Genomic DNA, 18,353 nt, shown 5'->3' on the forward strand with positions numbered 1-18,353 from the left:
ATATATAAGGTATGATAAAAAAACATGGTGAATGTTTAAATTTTAAAACATTTATTATAGTAAAAGACATATTGCCATTAATCTCCCTCAATATACTCCCTCGAACACACTTATGCCATTGTTCTTGCCTTTTTCTGAAGCAGTTCTGGAAGTCCTCTTTCGTGAGTGCCTTTAGTTGTGCTGTTGTAACTGCCTCACTGTCCTGAATCAATTCAAAATGTTTACCTTTCATGGTTGACTTTGGGGAAGAGCCAGAAGTCACATTGTGCCAGATCCAGTGAATAAGGTGGATGAGGGCACACCATAATGGTTTTATTTGACAGAAGTTGCCATATACCAGAAGTGATGTGTGACATGGAGCCTTTCCGTCGTGATCACAAAATACAGTGAATGCTGCTGCCGAGTGCCATCCAACAGAAAGGCAGGGGTCTTCAATATAGGAAGTGGTGCATCGAACCTTAGTAACAGTGTGTGACAAGTTTCAACTTGTTTGGTGCAGTCAGTTGGGTGTGAGCTATGGTTGAGAGAAGGTGTGTTTTAAAGTGTGCCATAAATCATCCTCCATCATGACAACGCTCCATGTCACACATCCTTCTGGTATATGGTAATTTCTGTCAAATAAAAACATTACAGTGTGCTGTCATCCACCTTATTCACCAAATCTGGCACCAAGTGACTTCTGGCTCTTCCCCAAAGTCAAAATGATTCAGGACATCGAGGCAGCCATGACAGCGCAACTGAAGATACTCACGAAAGAGGACTTCCAGAACTGCTTCAAAAAGTGGCAAGAACAATGACATAAGTGTGTTTGAAGTGAAAGGGAGTACTTTGAGGGGGATTAAAGGCCATGTGTCTTTTACTGTAATAATTTTTTTTTTCTGGCTGGAACCTTTATTATTTCAAAAATAGGCATCCTATGTAATTTGAGGTCGTTAGAAGTTATTTCTGCATTAACGTAATAAATTAAATTTTTTAATTTAAACATTCACTGTATTGTTTGATCACCTCTTGTATACTGAATTTATGCTGTGATGAATTCATTTTCAAGTACCTTGTTAGATACATTTTGTTTACTTTTACAGTTTAATTTGCAAACAGAATTTTTATAACAATTTATTTTTAACCAAATAGTATCTAAAAAACTGTTTATATAAAAAGCCCAGGGCAAAAGTGAACTGTTCATTGTGTAAAACCTTAAATTACATTATTAGAGTAGAAAATACAGGAGGTAGAAAATAAATGAAAAGACTAATGCAAAATTAGATTCAAACCTAAAGCTCCTGTAGCTACTTAAAATATGGGTTTAAAAACTGAATCTTTCCAGTAACCATAGAAACAGTTAAAATAAAATTTACCATGAAAGCCCTTATATCATGCTTGCTATAAGGAAGTAGGAAGTTGTAATGACCAGGACACGTGAGACATGACATATTATCTACAACTCCTGTTCGCTTTACTGAGGGTGCAGTTTCAAAATTTAATCACCTTCTTCAGCTTCAGACTCAGATTCTTCTTCAGCATTTTTGAGTCACTCTACAAACTTTTTCATTTGCTCAAGGAAGACACTTTTCCCAAGACACTTTTTGCAACATGTACATCTTTATACCACTTCAGAATGGGCTCTTCACTCAGGACTTTAGCTTTTAAGAAAGCATCACTGTTTCCTGGAAGGCTTTCATGAAATGAATGTTGTCGCAACAATACTCCTGAATCTTCAGTAACAGGCAGTTCAGACTGGCCTTGCGTAGTAAAAATACAGCAAGCAGATGGCTGTATTGTTTCAAGGGCTTGATGGCTGGGTCTGCTACAGGCTCCTCTTTTTCATTCCATTCCATGGTGCTCATCACACTGGAACAGACTATTCCAGTGATAATGGGTTCTGGGATGTTGTTGTTTTTTTCATCTCCTCCTTGACATACAAAATCATACCCTGAAATGGATCACCATGGGATACCTTGTTCTTGAAGCTCTTTCTGGAGTTCCTTATGAGCTCCTATGGTTTGCTGATCCTGAACATGTTCTAAAAGCTCTTTCAAGCCTGCAGCAGTAAAATACTTTGTGACGTGTCTGACACTGTGTTTATTGGCAGGAAAAGGTTCTATCGGTCTGTTATCCATGCTGACTTTCTGAAGACTTGCAGCGACTGCATTCATATCTTTTTCATTCATCCATGACTTAAAGAGCTTTTACAGCAAAAGCTGCTGAAACCCCTTCGTTAACCAGTCTCATTATAAAGGCTATTAAGAATGGATGCATTGAGTGTTCCAGAAGAATGCCAGTTAACTCTCCAGCTGGAAAAAAAAAAAAAAAAAGAGCCCTTTAAGAACACCAGCAACAGCGGCTTTTTTACTTCATCTTTAAAACCTTTCTCCAGGTATGCTTGCATGTTCCTGAGGCCTTCTTGTGTGCGAACACAGACATTTGTACACATCATGTCATCTGCCAGTGTACTGCCTGGGGCCAGCATTCCAGCAGCCACCAGAATGTCAGTGTTTCTGCATATCGGCAGTAATCAAGTTTTGTTCCAGAATCATCAAGAAACTTTGTTACTGCTTCCAAATCAGCACGTTTCAGTTAAGCCTTAAATAACACAGTCTTGAAACTGAGTAGGGTCAAACCTCTCTTTTTCACCGCTTTTTCTGGTTTGAAAATGCTGGCCAGATGGTGTTAGCTCTTGCTGGTTTTGATTATTCATAAAAGACATCCCTCAAGTCGTGCCTGTGACCACAGCAGCCACTTTACTACCAGCTGCAAAATGAACCGACAGTGGCTTAGCCTCTTCTGCCCCCGAAAATGCAAGCCTCCTCCAAGGGCACGTGTCTCCGTCGGATACATTTTTATAAGAAGTGTTCTTCAACACTTCACTACATGCATTACAGGCTGGTTAGCACTTCAATTCAGTGAAATAATGCTGTGCTGATGCCTCTTGCAAGTGACTTGTTATAAAGAACTTTATGAAATGTGTTCAACACTTCACCGCATGTATCACAGAGTAAATGTGACTTTCATTCACTGAAATAGAACTCTGCTGAATGCATCTATCAAGTGGCTTGTTATAAACATCTTTATTAATTACGTTGTTAAACACTTCACCACAGGCATTACAAAGTGGGTATCACTTCCATTCCCTGAAATAACAGTGCTGAGCACACCTTCAAGCTTGTCAAACATCTGAATTAAATGTGTTCTTAAACACTTCATTAGATGCATTCCTGAATGCCTGTTACTTTGATTCACTGAATTAACACCGTGCTGGATGCCTCTTAAAGTAGCTTTTTAGAAACATCTTTATCTTTATTAAATGTATTCTTAAAAACTTCATGGCGTGCATTAAAAATGGTATCACTTCCATTCACTGAAATAACACTTGCTGATCGTGTCTTCTAAGTTGCTTGTTAAAAATAACTTTATAAGAATTTTTCTTAAACACCTCAGGTCATGCATTACAGTCACTGAACTAAAACTGTGCTGGACAAATTTCCCAGTAGCTTGTAGACACATCTTTCTAACAAGTGTTATTAAAAACACTACCTGCATTGCAGATGGGGCATCATTTTCATTCTCTCAATAACACTGTTCTAAACGCAAGTACCTTGTTAAAAACAGCTTTATAACTGTTTCTTAAACATTATCACGAACATTTGTGACAACATGGATGGATCTTGAGAGTATGATGCTAAGCGAAATAAGTCAGACAGAAAAAGCAGAGAACCCTATGATTTCACTGATATGTGGTATATAAACCAAACACAACAAAAGAACAAGACAAACAAATGAGAAACAAAAACTCATAGACACAGACAATAGTTCAGTGGTTATCAGAGGGTAAGGGGGGTGAGGGGTGGGAGATGAGGGTAAGGGGGATCAAATATATGGTGATGGAAGGAGAACTGACTCTGGGTGGTGAACACACAGTGGGATTTATAGATGATGTAATACAGAATTGGACACCTGAAATCTATGTAATTTTACTAACAAATGTCACCCCAATAAATTTTTAAAAAATAAAAAAAAGCATATCACTACATGCATTACAGAATAACTTCCAGTGGGAAAAAAGTAACACTGTGACAAACTCATCTTTCAGTTAGCTCCTTAGAACATCTTTGCTAAATAAGTTCTTAAAAACTTCACTACATGCATTGCAGACTGTCACTTTCATACACTGAAATAACACTGTGCTGAACGCATCTTGCAAGTAGCTTGTAGACACATCATTAGAAAAGTATTCTAAACACTTCACTGTAGGCATTAAGAGTGGGTATATCTTCTATTCACTGAAAATTTCTGTCCTGAACACATACTGCAAGTAGCCTGATAAAAACATTTTTGTAAAAAGTATTCTGAAACCCTTCACTACATGTATTACAGAATATTACATCAATTCTCTGAAAAGAGACGACATATATGGCAGAATAACACTAGCTCTTATTTCCTGAGTCCCCCTTCCCCTCCCCCCACACACCCCCCCACCTCCCCATCTATTCCTGAGGAATCTGAGCACAGCCCGAGAGGCATCCAGGCCCCACTCTCTGTGAGCTCATCACTCTGAGCGTCAGTTTCATTCAGTAATGCACTTAGACACAACAAGTTGTCTACAGCTAGTTAGGCTCAAATAGTATGTTTTTGAGTTTTCTTTTTTTTTTCCAGTGGCTTTTCTAGCTCTTCTTTGCCAGGCATCACATATGCCTGCTTTTATGCTTCTCCTCTTTAGCTGAGGCTAAAAAATCAAATGACGGCACTTAAAATAATCATTTCTAAAGAAATAAAAATGAAGGTATTTCATTAATACATTCTTGTACATTAATTTTGCACAGCAGACCAAAATATTTCTTCATTTAGTGTTTTCATTGATCATGTGGTATGACTTTTGAGGTTTCTGGAAAAGTGAACTCCTGCATGGGAGCCATTACCATATTGACAGTGTTTTGAGACACAAAAGGTAAAAGCTTCACCTACTGGGCTAACAACAGTTCGCTGCCAATGTTTAGACTTCAGAGAGTATCAAAAAAGGTAATGTGTAACTGTAAGCCAAATATTTTTCTGGGACTACCCAGTTCTCCAGTATCTCATAATGATGCATAGTTTCCTAAAAAGGCCTCCTTACTGCCACCTTTAAAGTGACCATGCTGTTGTCTTCAAAGGAAAATGGGAGTGTTAGGGTCACCGTCTACCTTAAGCCACTGTCGTTTACCAATTAGACCTGTGCTTCCAAGTAAACACAGTCTTTCCTATGACAGGCATTTATCCCAGGACCACATTCATGGGTGGAGTGTTCAGTTAAGCAAAAACAAAGTTACCTACTATATTCACTCTGACATTTGGAGATTTGTTCTTACTGCTTTGTTTTTGGCTGTAGTTCTGCATGTATGTAAAACAAGACATTTTAACAGGCTCGGTATTGTGTGAGAAGCTAGACTTTCTTTGTGATATACTTATTTTTTCATATAAAATCATAACTATTTTCACATAAAATCATAACTAGTATTTCATTTACTGTATCTTGCAAACTGTATTATAATATTTTATTGAAAGAATAATTTCAGCAAAAAACCCGAATTCTAAAATTCTGTCATATTTCTGAAACCTTTTTTTTGAACTTTTTTTGTAACAGGAAGTTACAGAATCAGAGGGGTCTTTAAAAATTGACAGTGGTGCCTGTTGCTTGGCTGGGGGTGGGGGAACAACATTTGGGCATTTTGCTGGCTGATTGACAAGAAATATACATCCAGCAAACATGCAAGTATCTGTAAGTGCCAGACACAGGCCTGGGCTGGGCATACAGAGTTGAACAGAGTTCCCGCTTAAGTGACGTCACAGTTTTGGGTTGTAGGGAGTATCCTTTCAACACTAGCATAATGTAGTCACCAGTAAATGGGGGTGTGCTCAAGGTTCTGGGGGATTTCAAATGAAGATCCCATGGTTGTGACAGTGTTTGTTTGGACTGAGAGGGATTCAGAGCAGAAGCCATGGCTCCATAGTGGTGGGGGCAAAATGTGGACTCCAGAAACATCACCAGGCATTGTGAACGATGGGGCCTATTGCGAAGTGGAGGACAGGAGATCTTTTCTCCTTGTGATAATCTAGGTGGTTTTGGGATGAGTAATAAACAATTCTCTTGACGCTGGAGCGCTTCAATAAAAATAGATGTAGGGTGTGAGATTTAGAGTCTTTTTTATTACCCCTATTGAGAAATATCACTAACGAGCTAAAATTAGACATTGTTAGATGATTGTTTAATCTAATATTTAGGAATTAGAGAAGGAAGACCTGCAAATAGATTGAGAACAGTTATTTTTAAAGATATTCCAAATACAAGCTTTTGTGTTTTAAGACTAAGACTGCTGAAACATTGAAAATTTTGAAATGAATGGTTTACATATTTTTCACCATCAGCCCCCTCTGCCCCTACCTCCCGCCCTATATTAAAAGATTTTTATATGAGAACTACATTTCCCCTCTTTTTATCACAGATAAGATGATCAGAGAGTTTCATCAGCATAAGCAGCTTTTTTTATATACGGAATTGATTTGGACACAAAAGGACACTGTAGATCTAGTGTGCAACTTTATCATAGGTGTGTTTCTAACAATTCCTTTAGATTTTATGAGACATTAAAATTCTCCTTGCCCCCTCATGGAGTTTGAGAGAATTCAGTTTGTAACTACTTTTTGAGTCTTGTGGCCCATTAATATGTCACATTTCTAGTGTGTTCATAGGTATTTAGTGGTTCAAGGATAAGTACTGGGTTGAGTTAAGCCTGGATTTACTTTCCATATCTTCCAGTGACTCCCTTGATCTCTTAATGCCTCAGTTACTCCATTCTCTAGTTTCTTTTTTTGATTTCCTCTTGAGTTTCTTGGGATAAAGGTGCTGTGGATAAAAAGTATAGCCAACATGCATAAAGAAAAATATGAGAAAATATGAAATATATGACATTTAAAAATGAAGAATTTCCATATATGTTATTCTAACCAAGTGTCACTGCCTGCAGGTTTGTAAAAGAAAAGTATACAAATGTGAATCTGGCTTAGTTGCTGTCCCATTAATTGAGAGCCCCAAAAAGCTGAGTAAAAGTCATATTGGAAAACCTTCTGAAGGCTCTGTTTTTTGGGTGCCGTGGGTCTATTAGTTACTCTAACCCAGCCTGTAACGCCATCCAGAAGAAGGTAGTCAGCGTTGACATCTGAGCGCCTAAAGACAGCTGAAGTGAACCTTCCATGCTGGCCAATTTCTGCTCTCAATTCTGGTACATTTAATTTTATTCCGAATAGCAAAGCCATGTACCCATTTGTGCTGTTTGTCAATTGGTTAATTTTTATTGAGTACAATTGCTATTCTATGTTGAAACTTTCAGATTTCTTTGGAAAAGAATATCTGTAAATAGTTTATGAAGCGCGTGAATGTTTAGATAGCGGACCAGCTCTCCTCCGTGGGAAACAGATCAGCCCTTCAGAGTTTTATTAAAGGCTCCTGCCGGAGCCAAACGTCCTCTGGTGCTGAATCCCCCGCTGACCGCTGACCTGCTAACAGGCTGGCGGTCGAATCCTTGTTCTACCCCAGGCCCTCCTAAGTCCGGGCTGCAGGAGAGTGCGGGCAGTCTCGACATGGGAGCCACCCTGACCGCTGCTTCCAGGTGACCACACAACAGGGCGTTAGTCAGAGGTGCGGGTCCAGGGCCGACACGGTGCGGCCCGGACACCAGAGTCTAGGCTCAGGGTCCAGAGCCTGCGGCAAGTTCCCTGACCCCGTGTGTCTCCCGTGTGGTGAAAGGTGGCAGCATGGAAGGTCACAGGCTGCGGGGGATGGAGATGCAGAACCAGCAGCTTCATGGGGAGGGGGACAGGCGGCAACTGAACTGAGGGGGTGGCGTCAGGGAAGGGGTGACGCTGGGGGCAACCTCGGTCCTAGTTCTTGCGAAGTCTGGGCCAAGGCGAGGGGAGGCGGTGGATCTGCAGCGGGTACTGGGTGCGATGGGAGCAGGGGCCCAGAGGCCCCGGGGTGGGCCTGCTGCACAAGATCCGAGAGGGAGGGAGAAGCCGTGAGCCGTGCAAGCCCACTTTCACGGTGATTCGCAGCCGCGAGAGCCCAAGGCGCCTCCAGCCCCGTCCTCAGGCTGTGGGGGGAGCGCAGGCAACCCCGCGAGGAGGAAGGACGGTCCTGAGCGAGGTGGGGGCTGGGCGGTACCCGCAAACCTCACTTCAGAAAGGTGGGGCGGGGCGGGCTGAGGACCCGGCAATGCAGACACACCTCGCATAAGGAGGAGCGTCCTCAGCACAGTGGAGAGTGGCGAGGACAGGGTGGTGCAGACAGACATCGCGAAAAAAGGATGGTCCTGAACTGGGCAGGGATGGGGCGAGGAAGGAGGCGGGGTGGGCGGAGGGGCGAGCGGGGCAGGGCCGGAGGGGGTGGCGGCGGAGGGGAGGGCTAAGAGTGGTGAGGTGCTGGGGGGCGCGAAAGGAGGGCGTCCGCTTCAGCACCGCGGACAGCGGCGGGGCCGGGCGCTCCTGGTGCCAGCAGATACCGGATGGTCCGCGCCCTCTGACGCGGTGTTTCTGGTTTGGGGAGAACGAAATGTCTTTTCAACCTGTACGGGTCTCCCGTTGGGGCTAAGAGGCTGGGCTCACCAGCGCTGGGCAGTAGCTGTCCGTACTGCCCAGGAGAGGACGAGGTATTGTTTTTCACTGGGGCACAGATACTAGGCGTCATGCTAAGAGTTGTCTGGTAGTAATGACATGGTTGCATGAAAAAGAACTATTATGCTCAGCCCTTTCTGACCTCACTGATGTCTTTTCAGTTTTTCAACCCCCATTACCCTTTTGACAGCCATGTTTGCTATGCACTCGTATGTATTTCTTTTTTTATTAGTAGTATTTTTTGTTTTTCACCGGTGGTACATTTATACAATGGAGTATTACTCGGCTATAAAGAAGAATGAAATCTTACCATTTGCAACGATATGGATGGACCTAGATAGAGAACATTGTGCGAAGTGAAATAAGTCAATCGGAGAAAGACAAATACCATAAGATCTCACCTACATGTGGAATCTAAAGAACTGAATAAATGAGCAAAGTAAACAGAAATACAATGTTTCCACAAAAATAAGACCTCACCGGAAAATAAGCCCTAGCATTTTGCAGGATGACATCCTAATGCATCTTTTGGAGCAAAAATTAATATAAGACCTGGTCTTATTTTCGGGGAAACACGGTAGTATCAGAGATATAGAGGAAAAACTGATGGTTGCTAGGTGGGAGGGGGGTTGGAATGACAAAGAAGGGGAGAGAGTTAGAAAGCACAAATTGGTAACTACAATATAGTCATGGATATGAAAGACAGTTTGGGGGATATAATCAATAATGTTGTAAAGATTTTGTAGGGTGTCAGATGGACACATGTCTTATTAGGGAGACAACTTCATATATACTTTTTAACTGTTCCTAAAATGTGTGTTTCTATGGACTCCTGGTTTAGATTTTCTCTGAGCATAAACACAGGTCACTAGGTATTGAAATAATTGAAGGTTAACACAGTAAGAGTGAAACAAATCCCAGCCAGCCTCCTTTCCCCAGGTGGTGATCCGCCGCCTTCCTCCCAGCCTCACCAAGGAGCAGCTGGAAGAGCAGCTGCCTGCACACGATTACTTTGAGTTCTTTACTGCAGATCTCAGGTGAGAAGCTGTTTACCAACATTAAGAAGCTGATAGCTGTTGTCGTTTGCTGGCAAATTATTACAGATAATAGAAGCCATCTCCACTTCCACCTTATTTCCCACATGTACCCAGAAATCAATGCAGATCTTTATTTCTGCAAGTTATTTCTAAGTAGGCAGATCATTAAATTCCTGTAAAATAGATTTAAAATATGCCTCTACTACCACCACCATAGTCTAAAAAGAAACACATGCCAACTAACAACATATTAGCTACTTTACGTATTTTGGATATCAACAAACCTTATTTCAGAGAGGTTTTTAAAGTAAACTGTATTGAGATATAACAAAGGAAAGTGAATAAAAAATAAGTATATAACCTCATGAATTTTCTCAAATGAACACACCCATCTAATAACACCGGATAAAGAGACAGAATATTCCAGACCCTAGAAGCCCCTTGTACTTCTTTCCATCACTAACACTCAGACCCCACACAACCCCTCTCAAGTTGTATCTTTTTTAATTCCCTTTTACAGCTGTGGGGACAAAGCCCCAAAAAACAGTTTCCAGGCTCTCGGCCTCACAATAGAAAGGTGCTGGCTCGGGTAGTAAATGGCCATCAACTGTGATCAGATGGCCAGCAGCTGTGGCTAGTTGGCCGTCAGCTGTAACCCGTAAGCCATTGGCCACTAATATAACGGTTGTGGCTACGCTAGCAGAAAAAATGGGGGCTAGCAAGAAGATGGTGGCTGGCAAGCACGGACTGCTGTTAAGCAGATTATGTAGATCCTGCTTCCTGTGTCTCCAGCCCAGCCGCCAGCGAGAATATATTGGTTTGACTCCCCTATCTATGGCTCCGTGGGTGTTACTTTTTGGTCTTACTGTGTCCTGCGTTCTTATGTGGGGAGTGGGAGCAGAGACCCCGCAGGCCGCCCTACCGGACACCCTGAACAACAACAGCTTTGTAGTTAGATGACTCTGACAAAACTTCTTGCTTCCAAATCTCTCTTCATTAACAGAAAGAGCCAACCTCAGGTTAGACCTTCAACAGGTGACAGTTCATCAGTGATTTAGTGATTTTCACTATGTTTGTATTATTCTCTTTATTATCATTATTATTCCTTTTATCTTCAATATCATGAGTTCTCATTTATGGTAGCCATATAAACTTTCCTTCTGAATAAATACATTTAAGTAAAAGGTGTCAGTCCATTCAACTAAAAATACCACTAACAGGTAAATATAGATATGGTTTTAAAAAATATGAAGATGATTTTCAAATGACTAAAGTTTAGGAAAATTGGTACAGTTAAAGGAGGACAGATGCTGGACTCACAGAGTGACTCAGATTGGAATCCTAGTCCCACCTTTTAACTATCTGCACTCTCTACAAGTATCTAGTTTCTCTGAGCCTCAGTGTTCTCATCTGTGAAATGGGGTTGAAAGTTACTGCTAGTGAGGGAAACTGTTAGCTGTGAGATAGCAGACAAAAGTCTTAGGTCTTCTGCAGAGACTGTAACATGTGCTACAGTAAATCATCTTAAAAACCTAAAAGTGTTCTTTAAATCAGTAAAGACTATTTTACAGTATAACATTTTCTTCTATGAATGAATCGCAACTAGGTTGTATTGCAGCCATGATGCATGATTAGGTATGACCTTTGAATAACCTTGCCTTTGGTTTTCAACCTCTGAGGACCGGTATTGTAACCCTTATTTGTACAGTAGAGAAAGTGACCTAAAGTGTCTCTCCCAAATCATTAAAGAGATCTCAATTAATGTTTTGTTTGTTTGTTTTGGGGGTTTTTGCTCAAGAATATCCAGATTGTTGTGATGTGTGGAGAGGTGATTCTTTGGCATAAAGGTTTTATCTGAAGTAGTTTGTTATATCCAGACAAGGGAAAACATGGCAAAATTAAAGAACTCTTATATTTGTCACTAATCATTTTCACTGTTAATCTCTTATTACAGTCTTTATCCTCATCTCTATTCAAGAGCATACATTAATTTTAGAAATCTTGAAGACATCCTTCTTTTTAGAGATAATTTTGATGGATATATCTTCATTGACAATAAAGGTTGGGTCAGCTTTTTTAAAACTCTGTTGTAATCTCTAAGTACATTAAGTTTTGCTGGAATGCTTGTGAGTTTTAATTAAGAAGTTCTCAGATACTTATCTAAAATTATAAATTTTGACTGTTACTGTGATTGTGTGTTTACATTTAAAAAATTAAAATTATATATAAACCAAGGAGTTCCAGCAATTCTTTGTAACAGTGACAGCCTATTTATATATTATCATCAGAGAGTGAAGTTTTTCATTTAAATGAGTTTTCTGGATAAGTGAACTTTATTTTTTTATTTCCCAAAACTAAATTATTTTAGCCATGCTTTAAGGAAATTTTCTAAGATATACTATTCACTGATATTCATGCCTTCCTAAACAGAGTATGCTGCATAATTACACAATTTCTGGATGACATCATGGGGGGAGGACACTGTAGTAATAAACATCAGTTTTGATCCTGTAAACAGCATTGTCTGTGAGACAACGTAATTTACCTCTACACTAAATGGTACCAAGTCTCTTTTTGGGTTCTGCTTTGATTTTTTTCCTCTTTTCCACCTATCCTGTCAGCTGGTGTGTTCGCTGCTATCAAGTCTGTACACTTTTTTTTTTTTTTTTTTGCCTTTTTGTTTTGTTTTGTTGAGAGCCCGCTGGCCCATGTGGGAATCGAACCGGCAGCCTTCTGAGTTAGGAGCATGGAGCTCCAACTGCCTGAGCCACCCGGCCGGCCCAAGTCTGTACACTTTTAATAGCATATTATTTTCTATATACGCCTCTCAGACCAAACTCTTTCTACTCTACCCCAACCCCACTGTGTTGGGGGGGGATAAGTGTTTCCTTCTCCTCCACTGAGGGGTCACAAACTAGAAAAGATGGTTAAAGAGTATCTAGGCTGAGGCCAAGAGATTTTTCCTATGACTAAAAGCGAGTTTAATGCTTGAATTACTTGACATTTGTGTGGAATGCTCACTTTTTCTGTAATTCATTTGAGTGCCTGTTTTCTTTTAAAAAAAAAACAATTGTGGTAAAATACATATAACATGAATTTATCATCTTATTCCCTCTTAAGTGTACAGGTCAGTAGTGTTAAGTATATTCATATTGTTGTGCAACCAATCTCCAGAACTCTTTTCATCTTATAAAACTGAAACTCTATACTTGCTACAGAAATAGTCCTCATTTCTCCCTCTCCCCAACCCCTGGAAATCACTCTTCTACCTTGTTTCTATGAACTTGACTACTCTAGATACGCCACAGAAGTGGAATCATATGGTACTTGTCTTTTTTGTGCCTGGCTTATTTCACTTAGCGTAATGTCTACTAGGTTCACCTCAATGTTGTAGCATGTGTCTCCCAGAAAAACGAGAGACACAAAATCATAGTCACCTGGTCGTTCCTGACAGGATGAAAATTGAGTGCTCAGTGAGTTTAGAGGCAAGGTAGAGTGTTCTGACTGATGATTAAGCATATAGCAGATTGTCTTAGCGATCATTTCTGTGTTTCTGTTTTCCCCCACATAAAAACAAAATGAGTTTCTAACGACTTTCATTTTAAAATTTTCTATGTAAAGCAAATATTACCTGAATGTTATATACACTCTGAAGCCCACTCTTGAAGCCAAGTGTCACTTCTAAGTAAAGTAGTTTCCTTGAACTCATATAACAGATTCATAATTGAATTAACCTTTTAAAATTTATAATTTTTAAATGTGATTAAGAAATCTATATAAAGATAGTTCATGATAAACTCTTTGTTTGAGAGAGATCTGATTTATTGAGGTATAAATTGTATATGGTCAAATTCACCATTTTAACATGTTCAGCTTGGTGAATTTTGACTGTATTCAGTCATGTAACCACCACTACAACATGAATTATGTTGTTTAATACATAATGGCTTCTACTTTATTTAAATCTTGATTTTGACATGCTAAGGTTGCAGTGGCTTGAAAGTATAATGAAATTATTGTTTAAACAGTAACATCATCATTGTTATGCTCACTCCTTAAGTATGCTAGATCATATTTTGTTTTCCAAAATAAATGTAGTAGAATTTCAGAATGGTTTTTGGAATTTGTTTCCTGTTATAGGCCTAGAATACCCTGCAGTGGTAGAGTTGGCTTCATTCCAGAAAATAGCCAAAAGGAAGCTAAAGAAAAATGATGCCAAAACAGGAAGCATTGAAGATGGTGAGTCCTTTCTCAAAGGCTGGATTATGGAACTACTGAATTAAATATACTGATCAATTATGAGTTCTCTCCCATATATGGGGAAGAATGTATGTATTTTCTTTATAAATTTACAGATCTAGAATATAAGAAGTTTTTAGAAACTTATTGTGTGGAGGAAGAGAAAACTAGTGCCAATCCCGAAACTCTTCCGGGAGACATAGAGGCAAAGACAAGAGAACTTATTGGTGTGTTTTGCTCATTTCTTCTCTTTACTTTATTAAGATATGTATTTGTAGAGTATGTATTTATTTCCTCTTTTCATGATTATCATAAAAAATTGACACTTGTGACAGGCTTGGTAGAAATGTAGACTATTTCTTAGTTTTGAGAAAAGGATGGCAAGATGGAGGCTTGGGAAAACATTCTGAGCGTCTGTTGATGGAGCTCACCTGAGTTATCAGTGAATTCGTTTGTTTCAAAGCTATGGTGAATGAACAGTAGAGAAGATATTTGAGTGCTGTGTGGCTGGCTGCATTGGGAAGGAGCGTTATGTCTCAAAGTTGAAGTCCGTCATCTTTGCAAAGAGAAGTCACAGAAATCAGATGCTGAGCTTAGGTAGAAGGTCATCTCGCTGCTTCAATTAAAAAAAAATAACAAGCCTCCCAAGCAAGCCAAGCCAACAAGTGGATAAACCCAGCCAGATCATACAACCCAGTTTGAAACAGGCCTTCACCTGCAAGTGGTGTATTTTAGAAATGGTTATCTCCTAGGAGCAGTCCCCCAAAAGTCAAGAGTAGACATGAGACACCTTTTTCTGTCATCAGACACTTGATTGTAGCTCCGAAACATACCTGTAGTGTCTCCTTTCCTGTCTGACTCCATGGGTGCCAGGCCTCCCCCCCAAGGTCTATGCTCACCCGTGAAGAATTGTAGAACAGACATTACACTGTTCATAATTTATCTTCTTATTTGTCCATCTCCCTCTACATAAACTCTCTTCTCATTTTGTCTCCCTACTCCCCATCAGACTGTATTTTTGTCTTTGTAGTCCCAGTACATAGTACATTGCTTGGATAAGTTTAGGTATTTAGTAAATGTTTGTTGAGTAAATTAATAAGAAAGTCAACATTATTGAAATAGTCTTCATTTGTCTAATAATGAAGTTTTTCTTTTATAATAGTGGATTTAACATGTTGGTCAAAGGACTTTTAATCACTACAGTAAATACTTATTGAGACGCGCTTGGGACGCATTTGCTCATTTTTATTCATCGCATGTTGACTGGGTACCGACTCTGATCCTGGGCCTGGGGACAGAACATGAATAGGACGCACGAGGCCTCTGCCTCAGGTACCTGCCTTTCTAGTGGGGCTGCCTGTGGTAAACACACGCAGAAATCATCGAGCTTCAAGCCAGAGCATTTCCATATGTGGTAAGTGCCACAAAGGTCATGAAATGGATGATGGGATAGTGAGTAAGGCCCGTATTTGAGCTGAGACCAGCTGTGCTAAGGTTGGAAGTAGAGGGAACTTCCAAAGGCAGGGGCTAGAAGCTGGCGCTTTGGGCCTGTAGGAGCAGGATGTGTGCTTGTAGGGTTAACACATGGTAGACAAGGAGCAGTGTGGCTGGAGAGGCAGGTGGACACACCAGGTGGGGCTGGTGGGTAAGAAGTTTGGATTTTATTTGTGGGACACCGAGAAACCATTGAGAGAGTGACAAAGTTTGATTTATTTTCCCTGTCATTCCAATTGCTCCATACATGATGGATTATGGATGTCTAAGAGGAGAACCCTTAGGAGGCTCTGGCTATAGTCCAGGGAAGCTGCTTGAATGAGGCCACAGAATCAGCATATATTTTGGAGGGAGAACTGACAGGACTGAATGATGGATTGGATGTGGGAGGTGAGGACACAGAAAGAATCAAGGCCTCCAGGAGTTTGACTTGAGGAGATCGGTGGGTTATGGCATCGTTACTGACATGGGGAAGGCATGGGGAGAAATAGTATTCACTCCTATGACTGAATTCTCATTTCTGTGTCGGTCTTCTTAACTCCGATGAAAAGAGATATAATCATTTATACCTTAAGCAGATTGGCTTTCTATTCTATTCTTATCTTTAAAATTAAGGACATGTCAGAGTTTAAAATGGACAATTAAGTAGGTATTTGATCTGTGTTAATAGATTAATAGTAAAAAAGAAAATTAAAGGAAAGAAAGTTTATTTTCAGAACAATATTCAGAGTCAAGAGGGGTTTGTTTTTTTAAAAACAAATTATCTTACTTAAATCCATCAGATAATTGCATCAGCCTAGTCTCAACTATAGGCAAGATTTAATGGTAATAACTGTTGTATGAAAACTCAGTTTCAGTCTTTTTTTAAAATTTATTTTGTCATTTCAGTTAAATTTAGAAAAATGCTGTCTGTCTTCTCTGTGTGTTGGGCTGCACTTTGGTGGAAAGCTAGCAGCTTCTTACAAATGGTTATCTCTATCTTCTTTGGATCAAAAACATGTTTATCCTGTAAAGTTCTAAATTTCTCCCAGAATTCTTCATTGTTACACATCTAAAAGAAAAATAACTATGTAAGTAACCTTGAATCAAAAAAGGGATAAAAGAGACCTTGGTCAATTTAAACACAAGTAGTCTACCCCATAAAAGGAATGGCATTTTTCAATGATAATAGCATTTTTAGTAGAATAATTTTAAATTATCAAGGTAGAAAAATCAATGTGCCAAATTGAGAGCATTGTGTGCACATATTATTAATACATACAATATACCTACATATGATTACCTCTGTTACACGCCTATATCACTAGGACATATTTTTCCGAACAACAAAAAAAAATGAAACAATTGATTTGATAGAGGATTCTCGTTCCACTTTGGGGTGTGAGGGCCATTGTAGGAGATGCTGTTTGGATACCAAACTGTTGGCATTCCTATGATATCCTAACAGATGACAGAAAGCATGATATTTGGAGTCAGGCCTCGTAATGTACTGAATTGCATTCCCTCAGAATTCACACATTGAAGCCCTAACACCCCAGTGTGGCTGTATTCAGAGTAAAGAAGTAATTAAAGATATGAGGTCAGAAGGATGAGGCTCTGATCTGGTAGGATTAGTGTCCTTACAAAGGAAGACACCAGAGAGTTCATTTGCTCGACCACATGAGGACACTGCTAGAAGGCAGCTGTCTGCAAGCCAGGAAGGGCCTCATCAAGAACAAAATAGGCTAGCACTTCGATCTTAGACTTACAGCCTCTCGACTGTGAGAAAATAAATGTCTGTCGTTTAAATGACCCAGTCTGTGGTATTTTGTCATGGCAGCCTGAGCTGACTAAGGCAGGCCTGACCCGGGAGGGAGCCCTAAGGACCGAGAGGAAAGAAAATGTCAGGAAGGAGCCCAATCGATGGCCTGTAGCAATGGCCCCTCTCTCCTGGACCTTTAACCTCTACTTCTCTTGGATTATTGCTGTCATCATTCAATCAAGATTTTGTAGTTCCTATGTTATAAAGAAAATTCCTCAGGCAAAACTGCTCTGTCTATTATCAAAACATAAAATGGAAATATCCATACACCCAGCATTTGAATTCCTAACACCACATCCTATAGCTAGACCTGCACAAGTACAAAAAATAAACACACCAAACTGTTACTGTGTCCTCCTATGACAGGAAAATGGAAACAACCCAGTGTTCCTCAGTGGGGGATGGCCGAGTGATAGTTCCAGGAATACTGACATTGAAATGCCCACAATGTATTAGGTTGGTGCAAAAGTAACTGTGGTTTTGGACTGTGAATTTTAAATCATTCCAACTAGGCTCAAACACATCTTTATTAATCAACGTAGGAACTATTACAATCAACCCATTTTTGCCAACGAGAAATAAGTTTGTTTATTCCTGTAGCATAAAAATTTGTGCTGCAGGATTCGATGAACTCTTGGAAAGCATTTTCTGCATCCTTGGTTGTAGAATCGTTTTCCCTGCAAAGCTTGTCAAGATGCTTAAAGAAGTGGCAGTCGGTTGGCGAGAAGTCAGGTGAATATGGCGGATGAGGCAAAACTTCATAGCCCAATCTGTTCAACTTTTGAAGCGTTGATTGTGCAATGTGTATTTGGGCGTTGTTATAGAGAAGAACGGGCCCTTTCTGTTGACCAATGCTGGACGCAGGCATTGCAGTTTTTGGTGCATCTCATTGATTTGCTGAGCGTATTTCTCAGATGTAATGGTTTCCCCGGGATTCATAAAGCTGTAGTGGATCAGACCGGCAGCAGACCACCAAACAGCGAGCATGACCTTTTTTGGTGAAAGTTTCGCTTTGGGAGCTTCTTCTATGTCCAACCACTAAGCTGGTCGTCGCTGGTTGTCACATGAAATCCACTTTTCATCACACGTCACAATCCAATCGACAAATGATTTGTTATTGTTGCATAGAATAAGAGATGACACTT

General features: G+C 40.1%; 1 protein-coding gene and 1 pseudogene across 2 annotated transcripts; one reads left to right on the plus strand and one right to left on the minus strand.

The window, feature by feature from the left end:
• Nucleotides 1–1,477: 1,477 nt before the first annotated feature.
• On the minus strand, nt 1,478–2,695 carry LOC308496966 (eIF5-mimic protein 2-like; annotated as a pseudogene). Its single transcript has one exon. The product of its transcript is annotated as an eIF5-mimic protein 2-like (transcript).
• Nucleotides 2,696–8,744: 6,049 nt separating this feature from the next.
• LOC308496889 (regulator of nonsense transcripts 3A-like) lies at nt 8,745–18,210 on the plus strand (the record flags this gene model as incomplete). Its single annotated transcript, XM_081046670.1, has 7 exons — nt 8,745–8,846; nt 9,577–9,674; nt 11,629–11,735; nt 13,815–13,913; nt 14,030–14,140; nt 17,829–17,940; nt 18,033–18,210. 7 exons carry the CDS (start codon nt 8,745–8,747, stop codon nt 18,208–18,210), a joined length of 807 nt encoding a protein of 268 aa, XP_080902796.1.
• Between the last annotated feature and the right edge of the window lie 143 nt (nt 18,211–18,353).

The sequence above is a fragment of the Rhinolophus hipposideros genome (assembly GCF_964194185.1).
Source record: "Rhinolophus hipposideros genome assembly, chromosome: 4".
NCBI lineage: Eukaryota > Metazoa > Chordata > Mammalia > Chiroptera > Rhinolophidae > Rhinolophus > Rhinolophus hipposideros.